The sequence below is a fragment of the Silene latifolia genome, chromosome 8, assembly GCF_048544455.1.
Source record: "Silene latifolia isolate original U9 population chromosome 8, ASM4854445v1, whole genome shotgun sequence".
Classification (NCBI taxonomy): domain Eukaryota; kingdom Viridiplantae; phylum Streptophyta; class Magnoliopsida; order Caryophyllales; family Caryophyllaceae; genus Silene; species Silene latifolia.
The window spans coordinates 9311377-9337822 of record NC_133533.1 but is presented as its reverse complement, the minus strand read 5'-3'; the positions used below and the strand labels follow the sequence as shown (position 1 = coordinate 9337822).

The 26446-nt window shown below is 36.5% G+C and overlaps 4 protein-coding genes across 4 annotated transcripts; 3 read left to right on the top strand and 1 right to left on the bottom strand.

Annotated features, from left to right (window-relative positions):
• The first annotated feature begins 1466 nt into the window (after positions 1-1466).
• LOC141596317 (cytochrome b-c1 complex subunit 6-1, mitochondrial-like) lies at positions 1467-7088 on the top strand. The gene is made up of 5 exons (XM_074416433.1): positions 1467-1536; positions 2554-2600; positions 3967-4054; positions 6613-6702; positions 6821-7088. Coding segments are annotated over exons 2-5 (213 nt in total). The 5' UTR covers positions 1467-1536; positions 2554-2598; the 3' UTR covers positions 6854-7088.
• Positions 2549-12048, top strand: LOC141596316 (3-dehydrosphinganine reductase TSC10A-like). The gene is made up of 4 exons (XM_074416432.1): positions 2549-2600; positions 10642-11252; positions 11355-11502; positions 11609-12048. Exons 2-4 carry the CDS (start codon positions 10713-10715, stop codon positions 11899-11901), a joined length of 981 nt encoding a protein of 326 aa, XP_074272533.1. The 5' UTR covers positions 2549-2600; positions 10642-10712; the 3' UTR covers positions 11902-12048.
• A 3884-nt stretch (positions 12049-15932) lies between these two features.
• Positions 15933-17377, bottom strand: LOC141594085 (vacuolar iron transporter homolog 2-like). The gene has a single exon (XM_074414280.1). The coding sequence runs from the start codon at positions 17008-17010 to the stop codon at positions 16333-16335; it is 678 nt and encodes a 225-aa protein (XP_074270381.1). The 5' UTR covers positions 17011-17377; the 3' UTR covers positions 15933-16332.
• A 1596-nt stretch (positions 17378-18973) lies between these two features.
• On the top strand, positions 18974-20458 carry LOC141596315 (3-dehydrosphinganine reductase TSC10A-like). The gene is made up of 3 exons (XM_074416431.1): positions 18974-19849; positions 19950-20097; positions 20205-20458. The coding sequence occupies exons 1-3, from the start codon at positions 19313-19315 to the stop codon at positions 20456-20458; spliced, it is 939 nt and encodes a 312-aa protein (XP_074272532.1). The 5' UTR covers positions 18974-19312.
• Positions 20459-26446: the final 5988 nt, after the last annotated feature.

The following is a 26446-nucleotide window of genomic DNA, read 5'->3' as shown; positions in this document are numbered from 1 at the left end:
GATTAGCTTTGCTCAAATAATTAGAGGGCAAATTAAGACAAAGTAGTGTTAGGGTCGCAAACTCCCAATTAGTTGTTAATAAGATAATTATGCGATCATCAATGTTCTTTATAGTTGTAAGTTTTATAATTTTTGTATCTTTCTATCATGTTAATTTAAGTCAACTTTTCAATGCAATTCAGCATACACATTTTGTGTCTGTAAGACTGTAACATTGATGTCCGGAATGAAGCTGACTACCAGGTCACTCGAGTTGGTTATGGATCTATTAAAGCGAATTGAGTAAACGTCGGATGAGGTCAACTACGGGTTAAAAGTCGGATCGTGTTCGATTTGCGACATCATACGTTCTCGTTTTGAACATATATTATCCTATATCTTCAAATTTAGAGATGTTCTTCCATGCTAACTACTCCCTCCTATTCCAGATAATCGTCCCATTGTCCATTTCCGTCTAGTCAGATAACTGTCCCATTGTCTATTTTTGGTAAGCGTTGTGTGGTCCAAATTCAATTCCATTTCCGTCTATTCACATAACTGTCCTATTATACGTTTTGTGTGGTCTAAACTCATTTTCTTAATTCTTGTGCCATTTTCACAATGAGACGGTTATGTAGAATAGAAGGGAGTATAATATTAGGTAAATACTCTGTATGCTAGTCCCTTAATTGTAAGTTAAAACCAGTACAAAAGATGCCATTTTTCTAGTCTGAATCATTCTAACCCGAATTCGTCATCGAGTCCTTCGCCTTCTTTAGTCATCACTAGGTTAGATGTCCTCTAAAAAAAAAAAAAAAAAAAAAAAAACTAGGTCGCGGATCATCTCGAATTGACTATATTTCGGAAAGAATTAGAATTGGAAAAAAATAATCACAAATTCTCATTGAAGACATGACATATCCGTCACTTTTGAGTGACGGATACCATTTTACCTCACAAATTACCCACTTTTTCTCTCTCTGCAACACTATTCATGTGGTCCCCTTTCTCCACTAACCCATTTTGTTACCATTTTATCTCACAAAATATCCGCCACAAATGGTAACCGTCACAAGGGAGACCAATTGAAAAATAATACTTCCTCCATTCAACTCCACTCTACCAATTTCATTTTTGTACACTATTCACAAGAGTGTATTCAATTTCAATTTTTTCTCGATACGTAAGTGAAAATATATTCATGTGGGATCTTGTTTGATTCGTATTTACGAGTACATTAAAAATATCTAATTTTTATAATTTTTGCAAATACGTAGCTAACGATATTTAACGTATAAAACACGCGTTGGCAAATGTGAAAAAGTAAAGTGGTAGAGTGGAGTTGAATGGAGGAAGTACTCTTTAACTTGTTATCTTCTCATCTTAAGTTTGAATCGGGTCGATTTCGAGTCAACTTATTTTCGGGTTCTATCGGTGTGTGGGGTCGGTCCCTCGAACATTCGCGTTTAACTAGGGAGACCATATAATTAATCTGGGATCATCAAAATCCCCAAATTTTCAAACGCAGTTTTTTTTGGTCTGAACCCTAAATTAAAGGTAACCTCTACGCCATTTTCGATCTTTCTTTCTCCCCATTTCTTATCAAATCGATCAATTTGATTTTGATCTCGTTGATTGAATTTGAATTTAAAGCTTCGTCTTAATCTTCTCATCATTTAGAACCCTAGTTGCTTTAGTCTTGATTATTGTATGATTCGCATAGATTTATGTATTTAAAAAGTATTCCTGATCTAGTTCTTGTTGTAATATTTCTGATTGTGGTAAAAACTTTGTTCAATTGGTTAATACGATTGATTATGTCAAATTGGATTTACGGTTTGATATGCCACGTCAAAATTGGATTTAGGGTTTGATTTGACTATGAATTTATGTCATTTTTTTTGGATTATATGTACTACGGTTGTGATTCAATTTTGAATTTGCATTTCGTATGCGATTTGCGGATTCACGTCTGTAGTTTTACTTTCGGTTTATCGATACACCAAAGTAATTTATGGATTCCGTTGTTGATGAGAAATGTAATTGATGAATGGAGCTTAAGTATTGTCGATGGCTAGTTGATTATTGAAATATGTGAATGGGCAACAGAATCAATATAGATATTTGGTAGCGATTGTTGCTCTCTTATGTCTGGTGTCCTGTTGGATGCATAATTGTAGTAGTTAGTTTTTGAATTTGCCCGGCATTAGGATTTTATAACAAATTGAAATTGTCATGATTTGATAGTTTGAGATTTGTAGGAACTTTGGATTTGGTTATGAATTGGATAGTCAACCTGTCAAAGTTACTTTTCGATGATGGAATCCTTATATACACTGTTTTGCGCGATTATTTTCTTCCGCTTGCCCTCTAGAGTTTGTTGGTTATTGTTGCCGATTTCATTGCATTTGTTTTTGGTTAGATATAGAACGTGCTAGTTAGTATTTACCGGGTTTAGAACATGACTTAAATTGTACACAGCTTATATATGCCAATGCATGTATCCATTTTGTCTACTTTCTCATCATTGCGACTATTTATTTCGGAGTAAGACAATTTGGCTTGTCAATGCAGGAAAGAATTATTTGTGCTAATTGAATTACCAACACATCGATTTCCATGTGAGTATATATCTCTCTCTTTATTCATAACCTAATTGTTATTCTTTCTTGTGGTATTACTATTCATAACCTAATAGCCATCCGTATATTTTCTATTTATATTTTGGTTACTTCTAGAGTTCTAGACTTCTAGGTGATGGTTTTATTTTCTCTAAGCTTTGGTGATTTGGTCTATTGATGTCTTATACTTAATTTTTTCTCTTATTCGTAGTTTATAAGTATGTGTTGGCTGTTATGTTTTTCCCTAAATTTGTAGATGCTCTTTATAAGACCATTGTGAGGTAAAGCCTGGTTTTGAATTCTACCAACAAAAATATACCAGAACTGCAGAATTGCTGACTGTATTATAGGAGATCGTTGAAGGGAGCTTCAAGAGCTAGAGATACTAGATAGTAGATATCATGATTCATGAGGTCCTAAATTTAGTGTGCGCGTGGGATCAATATTTTTTCTGCTAAAAAAGTTGCTCTGTTGGTAGTATTTATTGCATTATTGCTCCTTAATTATGGTAGTGTGCGCTGTTTGGCGGCTCCACATGGATATGGAAAAGTTATTTTACAATTTGGTTTTGATAGTGAACCTATGGATTTAGCCTATTAGTACTCCATTCATATCTACAGTACTCTTCATTCTGTTATGCCTTCTTCCTTTCTGGGGGTGGGTGGCCAGAGGTGTTAGAAGTGGTGAAGCCAATAGTTTCTTTAGAACAACATAGAAAATTGTAGAAAAAATGAAAGGGTTTTGAAGAATTAATGATGAACCGTAGCTCTTTTTTTGTTGGCCAAGGTAAATTATGATGGTAATGGTTGGGATTGTGAAGCACTTAGGCTTACTGCATGATTATATTCCATTCCATTCCAACAAGGATAGCGTTTATGAGCAATACAATGTCTGGCCCGGTCCAGTTGCCTCTTGACGCCTTTCTCTGAAAATCAGTTTGTGTTAAATTCCCCTGCCCTTTTTTGGGTAAACTTTGATGCTTACGTTATGTCTAAAATTGCATGAATCGTACATCTCAATTTTCAAGTCATCATTTTGGGACAGGACCTCTTCTGGAACTAGCATTAATAGTCTAACCTGTGTTTCTGCCACCCTTTATACTGTTATATTCATAGCACAATTTGGTTAGCCATTTTTCTTAATTTTTTGGTCAATGCTCCTACCTCCATGTATTCCTTAGAAAAATAACCGAGGAAATTTCTATCTTTGCTGCATCTCTGATCCAGTTCGTCAAAAGCTCTAGTATGTTTTAGGTTAGAAAGAGGGTGCTCAAGTATAGACCTTCACATTATTACCACGTGCAATTTATAGCGCCAGCCTCTGATACTTATTATACACGAGTGACACCTTTCTTTTGTATCTGCAGGGCTGACGAGGACCCTGTTGACCCCAAAAAGGAGCTTGAAGAAAGAATTTGCAAACCCAAATGTGTGAAGTCTTTACTCGATTACCGGGTTAGTGTTGCTTAATTTTTGGAACCTTAAATAGCTTACTATTCCGCCTGTTTCACTGATATATTGTTCTTAACCTTTCTGAAATTAAATTTAGTAGTTTAGTACATTCTTCAAGACAAATTAGTGGGGGTTTGAATCCATTTGCTCTGAATTTATATTCGACTGTATTCAGTTTTCTATATTATTTCCCCGTGCTTTTAGTTCAGTTTGTTTTGATCTTTCTGCACTTAGTTGCTTTACTTAAAAAATTTTGTCCTCTCTTTAAAAAATTTCCACAGTTTATGTACTTGTGACTATACTGACTTTTTTTAACCATGTTTCCTTTTTTTCTTTTCCTTATCTACAGTTTCCTGTTAAGTTTCTAAAACCATTTTTGAGTTGAGGCTTTGCTGCTGTTGTATTCATCTTTTTCTCTCTTTTTTTTTTTTATTATTTTTACTTATCAAATATTATTCTCCGCTGAATTAGTCGATCTGTAAATTTTTTGCGTAAAAAAAAGAACAAAGGTGCACTTTTTAAAAATAAGACCAGTTTTTGCTGCTGGATTTTATCTGATCTCGAATCTTGTGAAAGTGTGTTCTGTGTTTTTTTTTTCCTAAAAACAAGTTTTATTTCTGGTAGCACGACCTGGATTTTTTTTTGTTTCTGTAGCCATGCGGTATGTGGTACTTATCCTGTATAAGGTGGATACTCAAATGATTTTACTTTTGGCTCAATCTTAACAACTTGAGTTCAATGTTCCTACCTCTTTTGAATACTTTTTATCTCCCCCGCCCTCTTATCCCTCACACCAACTTAACATTTTAGTCTTGACCATTAATAAAAGAAATAACCTCGTTCCATTCTATGCTAATTTCCTAGTCCAACCTCTCTTTCCTACCACTAATTATTTTTGTATTTGGTCAATAAGGAACCCTAGCACGAGCTTCTATTTTACTGAAGTATCTTAGTGTTTATCTGATAATTGTGCTGGAAGATAACAAGCATCAGAATATTATGAGATATCTTGGGAGAACACAACCTTTAATTCTTTTAGCTTTGGAATGCACCTGGCTTGTAATCCGTTAACTTCTGGAAAAATATTCTAAGTAAATACCTATTTCAAGATCTGAATGGTTCCGAAACAGAGCAATAATGAGTAATATCTCGAGTCTTGACTGAAATGCGTGTGCTAGGACCTAGGTGGCTAGGTGGATGTGTGAGGTATTTCATTCCTGAGCCATTGATTATTCGAATACCAGGAAAACCAATGCAGTATGGTGTGTTTCTTTGGACACGTTCTTGTTAAGAATTTCGAGGTCCTCCTGTGTAGGTTGTGGTGAAGCGTTGATTTTTAGCTTAATTTGTCAGCCTCTTTATTACAAGTGTTCGATGGTGCTTATGGCCAGTATTCGAGGCAATGGATTATGGTTACCTGGTGCTACACATCTTTTTTTGTTATATCTAAAGTCTGGTCTTAGTGAAATATTTCTGAAGGTTGTTTCTATACCACTGTGGAAACAAGGATCATAGTGAATTTCAAGGGTTGGGTTATTATGTGTGAACAGAGGTGGCTTGTTATATTATATTTTGTTAGTCACAGGAAGAGAACATTTATATGGAGATTGTGCAAAAATTGGAGAGAGGAGATGGATTTGGTTATCTAATTGCAAGAAACAGTTGTGGATAGGGCCTAGGGGCATGAGCAGAATAGGTGTTTATCCAGGAGTTTCCCCTTTCACGAAATTATTAGGTTAATTAAGCACTAGTAATTTGCCTCTACCGGCTAACCGGCTTTTAATTTTTTGTGATTGACTGTTAGTTCTACTTTTTGTGAATGGCTGAAATAGTGGCGAGTCTTGAAATTTGATATATTTTGTTCTCATAATAGAATGTGTTGTATTACATACGTATGAATTTACACTGGCCATTAGGGATTTTTCATTTACATGATACATTTTCTCAGTTCCAGTCCTTGATCTTATGATAAATGATCTTGAAACTGCTATGAATGGCCCGCAATAGAATTTGGATACCTGAACCAGTGTATTGTATAGAGTACTGCTTGTCTTAAGATCCCAGTGTTGTTTTCCAATTACTCTTTCCTTCGAGAAGAAAAAGGAATCTCTGGTTTAATCCCAGTTTATGTTGACCATACTTCAGCTGTAAAAAGCTACTCTGCGTCAGTCAACTTGTATTAAGAATGTCTCGGTGTTTTAGGCCTGCATTCACTAGTCTGTGGCACAGTACATTTAGTCCCTTGCTTTATGGCCAGCATAGATTTATTCATCCCATTTAAATTCAGTGGTTTATATAAGGCTTGTTGGCCATGTTCTTCTCAACTTACTTTTCGAGAGTTGTAAAAAAGTTTTCATGTTTTCAGAAAAGTTCAGTTTTAATTGCCAGGAAACATTGTAAGCTCATAAAAGTTCAGCAAAAATAAGTCATAAATTAAGCTCTAATAAATCAAATTTGAAAAATACAAACCGAGTTTGAGTTCTCCTAAAGATTTATTTGGCAGGGGTCTTTAGATGGGTAGGTTGGGGCGCCATTCTAATATTGTGTTAGCTGGTATGTAGGCATGCGTTAAGAGAATCAAGGATGATGAAAGTGGGAGTAAGCACTGCACGGGACAATACTTCGACTATTACTCTTGTATTGATAAATGTGTAAGCTCTCTTATTAGCCTGTTCGAAAACTAATCTCTTATCTGTTCAGAAAACTAATTCATGGACTTTTTAGAGCCTGGAATTCTCATTTTGGAATTATGCTTGCTTGTGAAAATAGGTTGCTAACAGGTTATTTGCGAGGCTGAAATGATGATGTTCTGTGCGCGTATTGGATTGTCGGAGCTTGAGGTTTCCTTTTCACATATTATTGTTATGTACTGGTCACTGGCTTTTGAAATGTACTGGTCTATGACTATTAGTACTAGTGTTTTCCCAGACAACCAAGTTTTGAGCAAGTTCAAATCTGATTCTTTGAATAATAGTGAATGATGCGCCTGACCTACAGGCAGTTTCGCTAATATGAATGATAATTTGGAAAGAGGTTATATTTTGGAGCAAAGAGTGATAATTTGGAAGTTACTTATCCAAACCGAGTATGGAGGCACTTTATATGGATGGGACTATATGAATTTGAAGCATAGTATGCTGCTCCGTTTTCTCTCTTGGAGAATATTTGGTAGTCGTCTTGTATGTTTTGGATTAGTTTGGTTCATTTGTGCTAGAAGACAAGGCAGGCCATTTCAGATCAAATGGTATAGGTCGGGTTAATAAGTTTATAAAGTGGAATAAGGCCATTGTAAACTTTGGTCTAATTTTAAATTAACAACTCGTCTTAGGTAGAACTGTTGTCGTTAAAGGAAGTGTTTAACGTGGAATGACGCCAATGTATGCGTACAACAAACTTATTTGATGTTTTGTATAAGTCGTCGTTTCAATTCGTTGGGATTGTGTTTCAATCACCTAGTTCTTTCTCGAGCCACTTTGATGGCGCCAATTTTGTATTTCATTAACAGTTCGGGACAACAGTCGATACTAGTCATTTTACATCATGTTTACTTTCATCAATTCAAGTCATAACTCCCAACATGCGTGAAGAGTATCACAATTCACAACTCAAGCACCTGTTCCAGATTGAAGTGTGTTTATTACTTTTAAGATCGAAATTAGAATGTTGGATGGTTGTTTCGTTGAAACAATATATTCATCGCCTATCCGGACATTTTTTTTTTGTATGAGCCAGTGAAACATGGTTGTATATGCTTATTCTTGGGCATGAGCTTTTCAAACAGTGGTAGAGCTGGGGTGCTAGCAAGGACGCCCGCTTGCTTCTGATGAAAATTGGAAGCTTCTAAAATGTTACTTAAATTTCGCACTTTTTTCAAGTTTTACTTTATGGCATTACTCGATCATCCCTATTGGAACTTTTCGCGCTACTTACTGCAAATCCTGGCTCTGCCACTGCTTTCAAGTTTTACCTTAGTTACACACTACTTGTTCACTCCTGCTGAAATTTTCGTGCAAATCCAAATCTGTGCTCCGCCACAGCTTATTTCATATTTGCCCACGCACTCACGAGAAAGTTGCCTTCTTATCGTGTGCAAAAGCAGATGGGGAATGCTTTACGTACAAAGAAGTACTCCCAATATTTTTATAGGGAAATTAAAGATTGGTTTTGTTGTGTCAAAATCTCAAGGCATTAACATAGCAATTTATGGTCGATCTCTCTTGCTTTAATTTGTTCATGTCGTTTTCTTATGAAAGCTTGCTTCAAACAAAGCTCTACATTTTGACCATGTCTTTAGTTACTATTAAAAGTGGTGCGAAAGACCGAGAAGCTATATCAAAGATAAGTAAAGGTTCAATTAATGTCACGCACTTGCACTGTATGTCACCCTTGAGTGCTTTCAATAATACAGATTAATATCATAGAGACGAAAAGTCGAAAATGAGATTGCGTATCCGGTGGTATTGAGTTGTTAGTGCTATACAATTCTCTCGGCTATTGGTATATATATGAGAGGGTGGTACTGAAACTCAGTATCATCCAGTGACGCCTTATCATTATCCTTTAATTTAAGTCACTTAAAAATACGCAAAGAATAATTTCAAAGCTTAAGGTGTATATAAGAGGGTGATATTGAAATACAGTACTATTTGGTGAAGTCCTTTCATTATCCTTCACGTCACTTATACGCAAGGAGTAACATTAAAACTTGACAAGATAACAGAGTGAAAGATTTTATAAGTTCGGTTTAATCAAATTATTATCACAAACCACCTAATTAAATTATCCTTACTCAAGCATTTTTTTTTTTTGGTGTTGACAAGGAGTACCCCCTACCGACAGCTAGGGCAATCTCCTTCGGGGTACTGAAGACAATTTAATGGGTTGACCCCTCCCAAGTTTGGTTTTTTCATTCGCAAGAGTCAGGAATCGAACCCCTAACCACTTGTTTAAGAGATGAGAGCCCTACCACTCACACCAGCCAATTTTGGTTACTCGAGCATTTTATAATTGGCCATATCTACGTATGTAATGTAACTTTGATTTCTCTGATTAAGTGATTTGTCAAACAAAGTATTTGCACAGTACAATTTTATAGCATTGGCAAAGAAAATTTAATTTATAACTTACTCTTGCAGTTGCACCACAATTACAAGGGAAAGTACAACAAAATCATAAGCATAACTATAAGCTTGAGGACATTGTGCCTTAAAGAACTTAAGAGTAATTGGTGGGTGTCTGGGTGGGCAAGTTTGAGGTGTGTTGTACGCGCCGGTGCAACAATATTGGGGATGGTGGAAGGTTAAGCACGCGCTTTTACACACTATTCTCCTCCGCGAGCACCTTTAAATCTTTAATCAACCACTCTGGTGGGCATACACTACAAGAAAAACTAAAACAGGCGATCGAAATTTGGCGACTAATAGAAGTAGTCGCCAAATTGGCGACTAATTTTCAAATTGGCGACTGAAATCAGTCGCCAATCTGGCGACTGTCTTTTTTAAAAAGGGAATCAAACGTGGTGACCGAAATTTTAAATTTGGCGACTGATTTATGGCCATGCAGTCACCAGTTCAGGAAGATCAATAGAGAGAATTTAGTCACTTTATTTGTCCTTAAAACTTATTGACTTGGCAATATTTTCAATCTTTCCTTACATGATAAAAAAATTATTTACTTTCATATTCTCAAATTTTCACTGAGTAAAGTAGGAAATTGAACACCACATTTATAAGCAAAAGCAAATCATACGAGTATTACATTAAACACTGATTGGAGTTTATGCATATCATATCATTTGGTCCTGTTAATTAAAATGTCGAGTTACAAATCCACATCCCAATCTTTCGCAATTCTTATTTCAGACGGGCTATTTCCCGTTTGAAATAAGACGGACCAAATGTAGTAATTTTACGATAAAATGTTACTCCCTCCTATTCACTAACATTTTCCACATTTCCTAAAACGGAAAATTCACAAAGATCTTCCACTTTCCTTATTTGTCTATCATATGTGGTTAATATAACATGTAACCTCATATTCTCTCCTCTACTTTATTTTCCTACCCATACTATCAGCCACTAAATATTGGTCCAAAACCAATGTGTAAGATCATATAGTATAGGAGGGAGTACTATTTTCTGATAAAATGTTGCCATCATTTTCAGGTTAAAAAGTGACAACTTTAGTTATAACATTTTGTCATTAAATGATTAGATTATATTTTTAAAAAATGGTGACATTTTGTCCGCCTTATTTTAGACCGTCTGAAACAAGACTTATTGCCAATCTTTTCGTTATTACTACTATTGTAATTTTTTTCGTGAATTTCCATGATACATAAGAGTACTATCTCGTTTTCGTGTCTCGTCTCCTTTCTTACCCACCGTTAACTTGATATAATATACTCGAAGAATATGATTTAGGATTATGAGCTAGAAGAAAATATAGCGCATCATGAAAATGGGATAGTCGATCCTCAATTACGATTTAAAGCTTTATAACCTAAACCAGACTCGACCCGATCAACTTGGTCAAACCAAAGGTAATAGCCATAGCAACCCAACCACCCAACAAAACCCTCGTTTTTGCAGGAAAGAACTATTTGTGCAGTAGTAATACAATTGTACCTCCTCCATACACTTCCTAGTAACTTTGGAAAAAAATGTTGGATCCAAAGATGGCCCTACTCTCTCTCCTCCTACTACTCCCACTCTCACTCCTGCTCCTCCTATTCATCATCACCCGCCCCCGCTCCACGCGCGTCCCTATCAAAAACCGTCACGCTCTCATCACGGGCGGATCTAGCGGCATAGGCCTGGCCCTGGCTCACCGTTTCGCCGCTGAGGGTGCACGTGTGACTATCCTAGCGCGAGACCAATCTAAGCTGGACGAAGCGAAGCAGGCGATTCGACTCTCAACCGGGGTAGACGTCACAACCCTCTCGGCTGACGTCAGGGACTTTGATGCGCTTAAGAAAGTCTTGGATTCTGTGGGTCCTAGTATAGATGTGTTGGTTTGTAATCAAGGTGTTTTTGTTCCAAAGGAACTTGAATCTCAGGCATTGGATGAGATTAGATTCATGATTGATGTTAATTTGATGGGTTGTTTTAATCTCATTAAGGCTGCATTGCCTTTGATCAAGTGTGATCGGGATTCTCGTGGCCCTGGGTCTATTGCTATTATGTCGTCGCAAGCCGGTCAGGTAATAACGTGTTATATCCGTCTTAATTTGTGTCGTCTTAGTTGAATGCTGTTGTCAGTCATATTATGTTTGTGTTTTTTTTTTTTTTTTTTTTTTTTGAAGGTTGGGATATATGGTTACACTGCTTACTCGGCTAGCAAATTTGGTGTTCGGGGCTTGGCCGAGGCTTTGCAACAGGAAGTCATTGCAGACGATATCCATGTGTCCCTCATATTCCCTCCCGACACCGAAACTCCTGGTTTGGAACAAGGTTTGCTACCTCTATTCGTTTGTGTTGCAAATTAGTTAGTATGGAGTATTATTGAACCAGCTATCGTAAGTTCGTAACCCACTACGAATTAATTGTTGTTATGCAGAAAACAAGTTGCGCCCAGAGCTGACAAAAATCATAGCAGGGTCCTCTGGCATGATGAAAGCTGAAGATGTTGCAAAGAAAGCTATAAATGGCATCAAAAGTGGCCGTTTTATCATCCCTTGCAACTTTGAGGGCTTCTTATTGTCTATCGCAACTGCTGGTTTGTCCCCACAGACATCATATCTCATGGCATTTACAGAAGTGATTTTTGCTGGTATTCTACGCATTGCAGGCCTGTTTTTCCAATGGGACTGGTATAGAAATATAGACAAGTGGCACTCGAAAAACAAATAGTGAGTCTACTGTCACTTGGTTCATATTTGTTACTTTTGAGTTTTGCTGGATCTTCTCTTTTTCATTGTTTTCACACCTCCAATTGACTGTTCAATATGACAAACCTTGGTCATCCGATTCCAAATTATTTTGGGTCTGACACTTTGTTATTGTTGTTGTTTGTTACGAGTGCTGGATTAACAGATTTAGTTTCTTGATAGTGATTGGCATTGAATAGATGTATATCATCATGGCCAATTCCTTAATATAACTTGAGTTCAACTCATTTAAGTTCGATCTTCGCTCATGTACTTACTAACCCAATAACCTCAAAAGAATAACCAAGTTTTGAGCAAGTTCAAATCTGATTCTTTGAATAATAGTGAATGATGCGCCTGACCTACAGGCAATTTCGCTAGAATCTGAATTTGACATGTGATACTTTTCGCTTCATCTCATCCTAAACCAAAAATTAAGTATTATGCTGTACTACTTTATTTTTGGAGGCCCTTTTTTTAGGTTGCTCAATAACACCACCTTAGTGTTTTAAAGACTTTTGCAAATGGATAAATGGTGGGATAAAGGGTCTTTACACTTTCGAAATTTTTGGGTAGTTCCCTAGTGCAAAAATTGGTGAAGTTTCTGAAGAAACCCATATTTAATGCAAATATTCCCATGTCTCTTGCTTCCTCTTCACCAACGTTCCATATCCCTCGACTCCAATTTCTCCTCCATGTAAAGGTGGAAACAGTTTGTGGTTTGTACTTTTCTGCATTTTGTAGGGTTTGAAGAAATTAAAGCCTTATATATGGGTTATACATGGGTCGTTGTAGTAGGTTAGTAAATTATGTTACGTATGTTACTGCACTTGTTATGCTTTCCAATTCAATTTCTTACTTAATGGCGGAGTAAGGATTGTTTGCTTAGTTGTCATTCAAGGAGAAAAATAGAGCGAAGAACAATGGAAGGAGGTTATATTTTGGACAAAGAGTGATAATTTTGAAGTTACTAATCCAAACCGAGTATGGAGGCACTTTATATGGGAGGGAGGCTATATGAATTTGAAGCATAGTATGCTGCTCCGTTTTCTCTCTTGGAGAATATTTGGTAGTCGTCTCGTATGTTTTGGGTTAGGGTTGGTTCTACGGAAGTATAATATGTTCGAATCTATGTAAGGTGTGTTAATATTGGCTCACTTGTGCTAGAAGACAGCTTAAGGCAGGCCATTTCAGATCAAATGCTATAGGTCGGGTTAATAAGCTTTACGCGTATAACCTGGAATGAGGCCATTGTAAACTTTGGTCGAATTTTAAATTAGCAACTTGTCTTAGGTAGAACTGTTGTTTTTGTAGGCCTATGCTCTAACTGTCGCTAAATGAAGTGTTTAACGTGGAATGACGCCAATGTATGCGTACAACAGACTTATTTGATCTTTTGTATAAGTCGTCGTTTCAATTCGTTGGGATTGTGTTTCAATCACCTAGTTCTCTGTCGAGTCACTTTGATGGCGCCAATTTTGTATTTCATTAACAGTTCGGGACAACAGTCGATTCTAGTCATATTTACATCATGTTACTTTCATCAATTCGAGTCATAACTCCAACACGCGTGAAGAGTATCACAATTCACAACTCAAGCGCCTGTGCCGATTGAATTGTTTTTATTAAGCAGTACTTTTTAAGATCGAAGTTGGAACTTTTTGCGCTACTAACTGCAAACTCTGGCTCTACCACTGCTTTTAAGTTTTACCTTAGTCACACACTACTTGTTCATTCCTACTGAAATTTTCGTGCAAATCCAAATCTGTGCTCCGCCACAGCATATTTCATATTTGCCCACGCACTCACGAGAAAGTTGCCTTCTTATCGTGTGCAAAAGCAGATGAGGAATGCTTTACGTACTAAGAAGTACTCCCTATATTTTATACGAAAATTAAAGATTGGTTTTGTTGTGTCAAAATCACAAGGCATTAATATAGCAATTTATGGTCAAGCTCTCTTGCTTTAATTCGATCATGTCGTTTTCTTATGAAAGCTTGCTTGAAACAAAGCTCTGCATTTTGACCATGTCTTTAGTTACTATTAAAAGTGGTGAGAAAGACCGAGAAGCAAAATCAAAGACAAGTAAAGGTTCAATCAATGTTGCGCACTTGCACTGTATGTCACCCTTGAGTGCTTTCAATAACACAGATTAATATCATAGAGACGAAAAGTCGAAAATGAGATAGCGTATTCGGTGGTATTGAGTTTTAGTACCACATTCTCAAACGTATAAGGTTAGTGCTATACAATTCTCTCGGCTATTGGTATATATGAGAAGGTGGTACTGAAACTCAGTATCATCCAGTGACGCCTTATCATTATCCTTTAATTTAAGTCACTTAAAAATATGCAAAGAATAACATCAAAGCTTAAGGTGTATATGAGAGAGTGATATTGAAACTCAGTATTATTTGGTGAAGTCTTTTCATTATCCTTCAAGTCACTTATACGCAAGGAGTAACATCAAAACATAAGGTAATATATATGAGAGGGTGGTATTGAAACTCAGTATGATCCGATGATGTCCTATCATTATCCTTTAATTTAAGTCAGTTATATGTAAGGAATAACATTAAAACTCGACAAGATAACAGAGTGAAAGATTTTATAAGCTCGGTTTAATCAAATTATTATCACAAACCACCTAATTAAATTATCCTTAAGCATTTTATAATTGTCCGTATCTACATATGTAATGTAACTTTGATTTCTCTGATTAGGTGATTTGTCAAACAAAGTATTTGCACAGTACAATTTTATAACATTGTCAAAGAAAATTTAATTTATAACTTACTCTTGCAGTTGCACCACAATTACAAGGGAAAGTACAACAAAATCATAAGCATAAGCATAACTATAACTCTATAAGCTTGAGGACATTGTGCCTTAAAGAACTTAAAGAGTAATTGGTGGGTGCCAGGGTGGGCAAGTTTGAGGTGTGTTGTACGCGCCGGTGCAACAATATTGGGGATGGTGGAAGGCTAAGCACGCGCTTTTACACACTATTACTCCTCCGCGAGCACCTTTAATCGACCACTCTTGTGGGCATACCCTATTTTCACATCAGATGGGCATGCTGCCATGCAGTCACCAGTTGAGCTACAAAGTTAGGTTTCAATGTCATTTCGGTGATTAGGTCTGGTGTCGATTTGGCCTATTCAAATCTACGTAATTTTGGGTATGGTTTGCGTTTGAGTCGAATCGAGTACCCTTCGATTTAGCCTAATCATAACTGCAATTTATAGGTCTAAGATAAGTTGAGAGAATTTAATCACTTTATTTGTCCTTAAAACTTAGTGACTTGGCAATATTTTCAATCTTTTCCTTACATGATAAAAAAATTATTTACTTTCATATTCTCAAATTTTCACTGAGTAAAAGTAAGTAGGAAATTGAACACCACATTTATAAGCAAAAGCAAATCATCCCCACTAAACTAAAAGAATAAGAAATTCTCAATGTTTTCCCGCTCAATTGATTGACATAGTGGTGGGCCATGCTAAAATTATACTAATTGCTATTGATTGACTAACAAAAGAAAGTGGGACCCATGTTATTCTATACAAGTTTATTCAACTCAATTGATACAATCTTCTATACTACATTCTTAACTGAGATTGATTGACTAATAAAAGAAAGTTAATATATGTTTCCGTTTAGACGTGTCGTATTATTTTTGTATATGTTTCCGTTATAAAGTTAATATATGCGATTTACTTACATTTCGTCCGTTTAGATGTGTCGCATTATTTTTATATATGTTTCCGTTATAAAGTTAATATGCGATTTACTTACATTTCGTTTTTAACTCAATGCTCATATCCCCTATAAGTAGTGACCCTATATTAGATTATGTTTTTCCATAATAGTCGGCTTTCATTATTTTTAATAATAATAAAAGGTTCGCACAAAAATAATTTAATCTAAAAGTCCTTTAAATAATACACTTTTCTTGAAAATATCACTAACATTATAATCAGTACATTACAACTTATTATAAGTACAACTCATTTATATAAATATTTTAAATTCTTACTATATAAGCCAAGCTCACAAATGTTGCGCTTTAGCTCTCAAATGTCGTGCTTTAGCACGGGATCTCAACTAGTATTACATTAAACACTGATCGGAGTTTATGCATATCATATCATTTGGTCCTGTTAATTAAAATGTTGAGTAACAAATCCACATCCCAATCTTTTTGTTATTACTACTATTGTAATTTTTTTCATGATTTTCCATGATACATGAGAGTACTATCTCATTTTCGTGTCTCGTCTCCTTTTCTTACACACCGTTGACTTGATATAATATACTCGAAGAATATGATTTAGGATTATGAGCTAGAAGAAAATATAGCGCATCATGAAAATGATAATTGATCCTCATTTACGGTTTTAAGCTTTATAACCTAAACCAGACTCGACCCGATCAACTTGGTCAAACCAAAGGTAATAGCCATAGCAACCCAACCACCCAACAAAACCCTCATAGAACCCTTAACAACAGGTGCTCTACCCAAAACAGCCCCAAGCCACCCAAACAAAACAAGCGCCGCCGTGACGGCCACCATCACAACACCAAGCCTAACCTTATAATCCCTTATAAAAGATGCCCCTAACAATGCCACCATTGCCCCTACAGAAAACGCCAATGCTGAAGCACCGGCCGCCTGCGCTGGATTCGGCAGCTCTTCCTCATCCTTCGCCTTCGCCTTCGCCTCCACTTCTCCGCTGCCACCCGGGTTCATCCTTTCTCTCTTCATTTGCGCTACCTCGATATCGAGCTGCGAGTAGACCGATACAAACTCGCCTATGGCCATGCTACATGCCCCTGCTACTAGCCCTGCAAACCCTGTTAGTATCATGGCCTTAACATCTTGTTTCACCGCGCCAACTCCCATCATTAGGGACGCGGTTGAAACAAGCCCGTCGTTCGCCCCTAGGACTGCTGCTCGTAGCCATTGCGCTCGTTTCGAGTAGTCATATGCGTTTTTGTTATGGTTATGGTTATGATGGTTTTCTTCATCAAGATTACTACTTTGTGTTGCCAACTTAGTTGGTGAAAGAGTTGTTTGTTTGATCGACATTCTAAAATTTAGAGATTAGTTGATAATGAGTGAGAACTGAGTAGAAGAGTTTGTTAAATGAGGTTATATATAGTGTGTTGGTAAGTATGCATGGGGTAGTGATTATTGGGGTGGACAATCTTCGGACGCTATTGGGTAGTACCGAGTTTTAGTACCACCTTTACGTAGGCCTCACACAATTTATGATATACGGAGTATATGAGAGTGGTATCGCTATTATCAAATAACACCGGGTGATGTTATCTTATTTTTTGGACTCCCCTTTTCCACTGAGGCACTACTACATAGGAACTTTAGGAAGTACTCCCTTCACATCTTATTGTTCTATCCATTTGCTTTATACACGGTCTCCTAAACGGTACATTGATCATCATTTCATCCATTTATATGTATTTTTTTTGGGATAAAAATAAAAAAAATTGAAAAAACTTTTATAACAAAGTTAACCATGTAAATATCATGTTATGAAATATTATATTTTATACTTTATTAATGGTCAAAGTTTCTAAAAATTGACCTCTAAAAAGGCAAATGGGTAGAACAATAAAATGTGAAGGGAGTACTATTTATGTAGTAAGTCTAAAGAAAAAATTATTAATAGGAATATAAGTGGAAACAAGAAATGCTTTTGAATATGAAGCGAGAAATGTGTAAAAACCACAATGTGAAGTATGAGGGACGAGAGAGTGCGTGGTATCAGAATGAATTATCAGATACCATTAGATGACGCTATCTCATTTTCCAGATTCGACCTTTCTCATTTTCCAGATTTGACCTTTCCACGCACTAGATTTAATATATGAAAAAGAAAAAACAAATTAATGGGAATATAAGTGGAAACAAGATATGCTTTATGTAGTCAAAATGGCAAATGAATTATTTGAAGTGGATGTATGTGCTATTGCATGCATTGGCTTTGTGCCTTTATAGTAGTGATATCGTCCTTGTTGGTTTACACCATCACAATAGTACATTATGCTAGCTTTGCTTAGTGGTGGAGCTAGGGGGCTAACAGATTCTAGTATATAGATTAATCAGATTGGGTTTGGATCAAGTCAATCCGGGTCAGGTTAATTTCGATTTGCAAGTATTTGGGTCAGGTCAGGTTATTCGGGTTCGAAATATTAGGTTTTAGATTCGAATCTCTTATACCCATATACTCCCTCCCAGTCACTATAATGTTCCCTCTTTCCCGAAACGGATTATTCAACTAATGTTCCCCTTTCTATTTTTAGAAACTTTTATTCTTATTTTATTCATTTCTCTCTTCTATCACCAAACCCTACACAACTCTTTTACTCCTATTTTATTACTTTTCTATATGTTTTGGCCCCACAATTTTTTATTTAACTACTAATAACTAGTTTAGATCTCGCGCAATGAATGCGCGGTATTTATAGAGTTACTAATATAGATCTCGTGCAATATATGCACGTTATTTATAGAGTTTTACTTTTTAGTGTATTATTTATAGAATTTAAATTGACAATTCACTTATTTTTCACGTTTCTCCTTAATGTATTTTGATTAGAGAAATAAATAAAATTTTAAATGTAAGAAATAATAAAATGAGTTTTTTTTTTTACCGAGAAATTAATGATGTTAACTTACAAATATTTACTAATATAACATATTTTTTAGTTACAAATTTTTATCATAAAAAGTCAATGAATTTTAACAAATATTTACTAATACCATATTTTTTAGCCGCAACTTCTTATCATAAAAAGTCAATAAATTTTTATCAATAAGTTCTTTAAAAAAAGAATTTCCTTATCCTAAAAAGATCGGAGATAAATTTGTGCAAAATGTGAAATATTAAATGTTATAAATATTTAAATACAAAAAATTATATGCATTTATAACTTATCACGTCTCACATATATTATACGCTAAAAATATCAAACACTATTCTAGGAAATATTTTTAGGCGGGAATGGAGTGTAAATCCATGGAGGTATGGAGTTAGATACCCATACTTGTTTGTAGTTGTTTGGTTCAACCTTGTAATGGAGAAGAAAAACAATATAGGGTGGAATGGAGTTAGAAACTTGGGGGAAGATGTGGGTATGGGAATCCAAGGGGTTGGAATGGAGTTAGAATCCATCAAGTATCTAACTCCATTCCAAAATGCTCCAACCAAACACTTGAATGGATTGAATCCAATCCAATCCATTCCAAAAGCTCCAACCAAACGCCCCTAAAATCAAAGTCAACAAAGAAGGAACGCAATTCCGGAATTGATTGATTCGTGACGGAACTGAACTCTCCTCCATACACTTCCTAGTAACTTTGGAAAAAAATGTTGGATCCAAAGATGGCCCTACTCTCTCTCCTCCTACTACTCCCACTCTCACTCCTGCTCCTCCTATTCATCATCACCCGCCCCCGCTCCACGCGCGTCCCTATCAAAAACCGTCACGCTCTCATCACGGGCGGATCTAGCGGCATAGGCCTGGCCCTGCTCACCGTTTCGCGGCGAGGGTGCACGTGTGACTATCTAGCGCGAGACCAATCTAAGGCCGGACGAAGCGAAGCGACGATTCGACTCTCAACCTGGGTAGACGTCACAACCCTCTCGGTGACGTCGGGGGACTTTGATGCGCTTAAGAAAGTCTTGGATTACATGGGTCCTAGTATAGATGTGTTGGTTTGTAATCAAGGTGTTTTTGTTCCAAAGGAACTTGAATCTCGAGCATTGGATGAGATTAGATTCATGATTGATGTTAATTTGATGGGTTGTTTTAATCTCATTAAGGCTGCATTGCCTTTGATCAAGTGTGATCGGGATTCTCGTGGCCCTGGGTCTATTGCTATTATGTCGTCATGGCCAGGTCGGGTAATAACGTGTTATATCCGTCTTAATTTGTGTCGTCTTAGTTGAATGTTGTTGTCGGTCATATTATGTTTGTGTTTTTTTTTTTTTTTTTTTTTTGAAGGTTGGGATATATGGTTACACTGCTTACTCGGCTAGCAAATTTGGTGTTCGGGGCTTGGCCGAGGCTTTGCAACAGGAAGTCATTGCAGACGATATCCATGTGTCCCTCATATTCCCTCCCGACACCGAAACTCCTGGTTTGGAACAAGGTTTGCTACCTCTATTCGTTTGTGTTGCAAATTAGTTAGTATGGAGTATTATTGAACCAGCTATCGTAAGTTCGTAACCCACTACGAATTAATTGTTGTTATGCGAGAAAACAAGTTGCGCCCCGTGACAAAAATCATAGCGAGTCCTCGGCATGATGAAAGTCAAGATGTTGCAAAGAAAGCTATAAATGGCATCAAAAGTGGCCGTTTTATCATCCCTTGCAACTTTGAGGGCTTCTTATTGTCTATCATAGCTATTTGGTTTGTCCCCACGACATCATATCTCATGGCATTTACTGAAGTGATTTTTCTTTGGTATTCTACGCATTGCGGGCTGTTTTTCCAATGGGATTTGGTATAGAAATATAGACAAGTGGCACTCGAAAAACAAATAGTGAGTCTCTTCGTCACTTGGTTCATATTTGTTACTTTTGAGTTTCTTTGGATCTTCTCTTTTTCATTGTTTTCACACCTCGATTGATTTGTTCAATATGACAAACCTTGGTCATCCGATTCCAAATTATTTTGGGTCGACACTTTGTTATTGTTGTTGTTTGTTCGAGTCTTTGGATTAACAGATTTAGTTTCTTGATAGTGATTGGCATTGAATAGATGTATATCATCATGGCCAATTCCTTAATATAACTTGAGTTCAACTCATTTAAGTTCGATCTTCGCTCATGTACTTACTAACCCATAACCTCAAAAGAATAAGCGCCCCATTCGACTCATTTATTATGAGACCATCTCATATGAGAATTCGTGTACATGTAGAGGCAAAAGCAAAAGAAAAGAGAAAAGATGAGGAATTGGTGGTGGGCTAATGGTGAAGGGAGGAAAAATAAGGTGGTGAGGAGCTATAACTCGTATATGTGGATAGTGCATTATTCTCAGGGAGGTGAATAACTATGAACGGGTGTTTGGTAAGGGGTATAGAGGGAAGGGTAAGTGAGTGGAAAGTAATCGTTCCTTTTGTTGGTGTATGTTTACCCCATTTTTCCACTCTCTTTCCCTTCTTTACCCTAAACTTCTCAACCTCCTTTCCCCCCACCCCTAGGGTAACCTATTCCCTTAGGGTGTGTTTGGATTGAGGATTTGGAGGAAAAGAAAGAGAGGGAGAGTAGAGGATTTATAATCCCTTGTTTGGATAGCAAATAAGGGTGGAGGGAAATGAAGGGGGAAAGATTTGGAGGGATCCATTTTCCCTCTTTCAAAGCAAATCAAAATCTCTTCACAATAGGCAAGATTTGGAGAGAAATTGTATCCAAACACCCACACCCCATTTCCCCTCCTTTCCCCTTCCCTCCCTTTCTCTTCCCTCCTTCCCCCTCCCCTCCCTTTCCCTCCACTTTTGTTATCCAAACACACCCTTACTCTCACTACCTCTTATATTCCCCCATTATCGGCACCCACCACCACCATGACACCATCCATCACCACCACCGCCCTAGGACCGCTACTACATGTTGTTGTCGCGCTCCCACTACCCTACCAGTCGTACAAGCCACTTATGCTCCCCTATTAGAAACTCACCCCACCCCAACAACCACCACAAAAATCTAAGAAAACCGCCCCTACTCTTAATAACACCAGGTGGCGTATTGCCGGCGCTGGCGATTGGTTAGGGTGGTGTTGATGGTGTAGGAGAAAATGGGTGATTTGTGTTATTTCCCTTCTTTGAGCAACCAAACAAGGATGATAAATGGGGTAATCCTTTTCCTATATCTTTCTCGATTCAATTTCCTTTCCCTTTAATTTCACAGAACGCCCCCCTCGATCTATTGTTTCTTTATTAGGTAATTATTACCCTCTTTTCCTACATATCTGGCTTTCTCCACCACTATTACCTCCTCATTTTTGAATTCTATTGCCGAAATAACAATTACCATCATTCAAAGCAACCCCTTGGAAATTGGGTAGAGGTAGAGGTCGAAGAGTTGTTCATTCTAAGCATGTTTACGTATAAACTATCTGAAATCGTGCTACTTAAATATGGTTACTTTATACAGGCATTCGCCACTTGATGTATTATTCATTTAGTATTGCATAAATCATAAATCATAATCAATTGTTTTTTATTTCCTTGATTTAGGATCTTGGAGAATGTTCGAGAGGCGAAGAGTAAAGAAGTTGCGATTTCCGACTTTGTAATAGATGCCGTGTGTAATATTTGGCGTTCTTTGTTGAAGTTGATTATTCTTCCACAATTTCGAACCTAGATTCCACGGACTCTTGTTTCGGTTTCTTGATTTCTCAAGTAAGCTTGAACTATAGATGAAGAATTTCGAACCTAGATTCCACGGACTCTTGTTTTTACATTTCTTGATTTCTATTAATTTTGTCAAATGTGGAAGCGTGGAAGTGAGAACAAGCGAACAACTAGAACATATGTAGACTTTTTGCATTTAATAAGTGCATTGTGCATTTACGAATAGTATTATCATATCCGAAGCTTTGGTGATATTGGCTAGGAAATGGCAATTCTGATATTATACCAACCAAGCCCTGGCGGAACAGCTCACTCTGATCATGTACATTTTTCGGCACAAGAATTAAGGAAGAACAGTGACATTTGGTGTTAAGTGTTAAGATGTGAAATGATGTGAGTTAATTAATCATAGTAGCTACAAATAGATAAAAAGTGAGATTTAAGTTGGGAGACCCTGAGCTCTATCGAACAAGGAAAGTGGAGTAACAATTACATGGTTGGTTGAGAGCGAGTACTCCGTAATAGGTAATACTCCAAACAACTTCTTCTTATGAAGTAGTGATAGTAACATTGAGAATGATGATGTTCTGTATTGGTCACAAATTCCTTCAGGAAGATTCACAATAAAATCAGCAATAAGGTTAATTCGGAATGAATTCAATGAGGAACCCGAGTCGTTTTGGAAATTGCCGTGGAAGACTTGGGTCCCTCAGAGAATCCGGTTGTTTCTCTGAGGGACCCAAGTCTTCCACAAACAACCGGATGACACTACATCATTTAATTTAATGTATAATTCTATGATGATACTAATTAATTCCATAAGTGGGCATGTTAATTTTAAGGAAAATCACTATATTCTTGTGTTTTCTAAATTTAATTACTTTAATTTAATGTAATTTCCATAAATATTTTTCATCCAGGCATCTTTATATTATACTTTTAACCAAAACTATATACTATTTACATTGAGGCCCCTTTATCGGGTTAAATCACGGTCTTTATCGATTTAAAACTATATAATATAATTAATTTGTATAGATTTCGTTAATTACATTGAAGTCCCTTGATTTCTGGAATTAATATATAGTATTGATTGATTGATTTACAGATGTGGTAAGTGGAACCCGTATAAGTTTACAACTTTATAAGACCAGGTCCGTAATCCTCACTTCACCAAACGTATTGTTTTTCACCTGAAACCTAGCATCAAAGGTATGCTCCCTAACTTAATTGACTTTTCTCTTCCCCAAATTCTATTAATTCTTCATTTTAATCTTGATCTCATTGATTCAATCTAAATCTGTGCTGTAATTTTTCTCATCAATTCAAACCCTAATTAATATCTTGTTCTTTTTCATATTTGTATTGTAATTGTTTGCTTCGCATTTTTTTTTTTTTGTTAAAAATACTTAAGATCTGGTTGCTGTTGTAATATTCACGATGATCGTAGCAGTTACTTTAATGTTCAATTAGTTAATGCTATTGATATTGATTGATTAGGTCATGTGATTGATATTGGATTTAGGGTTTGATTTGGGTTTGGATTTTTGTCATTTTTTGGACTAGGATGGGGGGAGTACATATAAGGAGCTCCTTTCGTTTATGAAGCTCCTTATATGTACTCCCCCCATCCTAGTCCAAAAAATGACAAAAATCCAAACCCAAATCAAACCCTAAATCCAATATCAATCACATGACCTAATCAATCAATATCAATAGCATTAACTAATTGAACATTAAAGTAACTGCTACGATCATCGTGAATATTACAACAGCAACCAGATCTTAAGTATTTTTAACAAAAAAAAAATGCGAAGCAAACAATTACAATACAAATATGAAAATGAACAAGATATTAATTAGGGTTTGAATTGATGAGAAAAATTACAGCACAGATTTAGATTGAATCAATGAGATCAAGATTAAAATGAAGAATTAATAGAATTTGGGGAAGAGAAAAGTCAATTAAGTTAGGAGCATACCTTTGATGCTAGGTTTCAGAAAAACAAGACGCTTGGTGAAGTGAGGATTACTGGACCGGTCTTATAAAGTTGTAAACTTATACGGGTTCCACTTACCACATCTGTAAATCAATCAATCAATACTATATATTAATTCCAGAAATCAAGGGACTTCAATGTAATTAACGAAATCTATACAAATTAATTATATTATATAGTTTTAAATCGATAGCACCGTGTGATGAACCTGATAAAGGGGCCTCAATGTAAATATTATATAGTTTTGGTTAAAAGTATAATATAAAGATGCCTGGATGAAAAATATTTATGGAAATTACATTAAATTAAAGTAATTAAATTTAGAAAACACAAGAATATAGTGATTTTCCTTAAAATTAACATGCCCACTTATGGAATTAATTAGTATCATCATAGAATTATACATTAAATTAAATGATGTAGTGTCATCCGGTTGTTTGTGGAAGACTTGGGTCCCTCGTAGAAACAACCGATTCTCCGAGGACCCAAGTCTTCCACTAATTTTCCAAAACGACTCGGGTTCCTCATTGAATTCATTCCGAATTAACCTTATTGCTGATTTTATTGTGAATCTTCCTGAAGGAATTTGTGACCAATACAGAACATCATCATTCTCAATGTTACTATCACTACTTCATAAGAAGAAGTTGTTTGGAGTATTACCTATTACGGAGTACTCGCTCTCAACCAACCATGTAATTGTTACTCCACTTTCCTTGTTCGATAGAGCTCAGGGTCTCCCAACTTAAATCTCACTTTTTATCTATTTGTAGCTACTATGATTAATTAACTCACATCATTTCACATCTTAACACTTAACACCAAATGTCACTGTTCTTCCTTAATTCTTGTGCCGAAAAATGTACATGATCAGAGTGAGCTGTTCCGCCAGGGCTTGGTTGGTATAATATCAGAATTGCCATTTCCCTAGCCAATATCAGCTGAAAGCTTCTGGATATGATAATACTATTCAGAAATGCACAATGCACTTATTAAATGCAAAAAAAGTCTACATATGTTCTAGTTGTTCAGTTGTTCTCACTTCCACAGTTCCACATTTGGACAGCTGAATAGAAATCAGTAAAACAGAAACAAGAGTCCGTGGAATCTAGGTTCGAAATTCTTCATCTATAGTTCAAGCTTACTTGAGAAATCAGTAAAACCGAAACAAGAGTCCGTGGAATCTAGGTTCGAAATTGTGGAAGAATAATCGAACTTCAACAAAGAACGCCAAATATTACACTAAGATCTATTACAAAGTCTAAATCGCAACTTCTTTACTCTTCGCCTCTCGAACATTCTCCAAGATCCTAAATCAAGGAAATAAAAAACAATTGATTATGATTTATGATTTATGCAATACTAAATGAATAATACATCAAGTGGCGAATGCCTGTATAAAGTAACCATATTTAAGTAGCACGATTTCAGATAGTTTATACAGAAACATGCTTAGGAATGAACAACTCTTCGACCTCTACCTCTACCCAATTTCCAAGGGGTTGCTTTGAATGATGGTAATTGTTATTTCGGCAATAGAATTCAAAAATGAGGAGGTAATAGTGGTGGAGAAAGCCAGATATGTAGGAAAAGAGGGTAATAATTACCTAATAAAGAAACAATAGACTGAGGGGGGCGTTCGGTAAATTAAAGGGAAAGGAAATTGAATCGAGAAAGATATAGGAAAAGGATTACCCCATTTATCATCCTTGTTTGGTTGCTCAAAGAAGGGAAATAACACAAATCACCCATTTTCTCCTACACCATCAACACCACCCTAACCAATCGCCAGCGCCGGCAATACGCCACCTGGTGTTATTAAGAGTAGGGGCGGTTTTCTTAGATTTTTGTGGTGGTTGTTGGGGTGGGGTGAGTTTCTAATAGGGGAGCATAAGTGGCTTGTACGACTGGTAGGGTAGTGGGAGCGCCGACAACAAATACACAGGCGGTAGAATGGTCCTAGGGCGGTGGTGGTGATGGATGGTGTCATGGTGGTGGTGGGTGCTGATAATGGGGGGAATATAAGAGGTAGTGAGAGTAAGGGTGTGTTTGGATAACAAAAGTGGAGGGAAAGGGAGGGGAGGGGGAAGGAGGGAAGAGAAAGGGAGGGAAGGGGAAAGGAGGGGAAATGGGGTGTGGG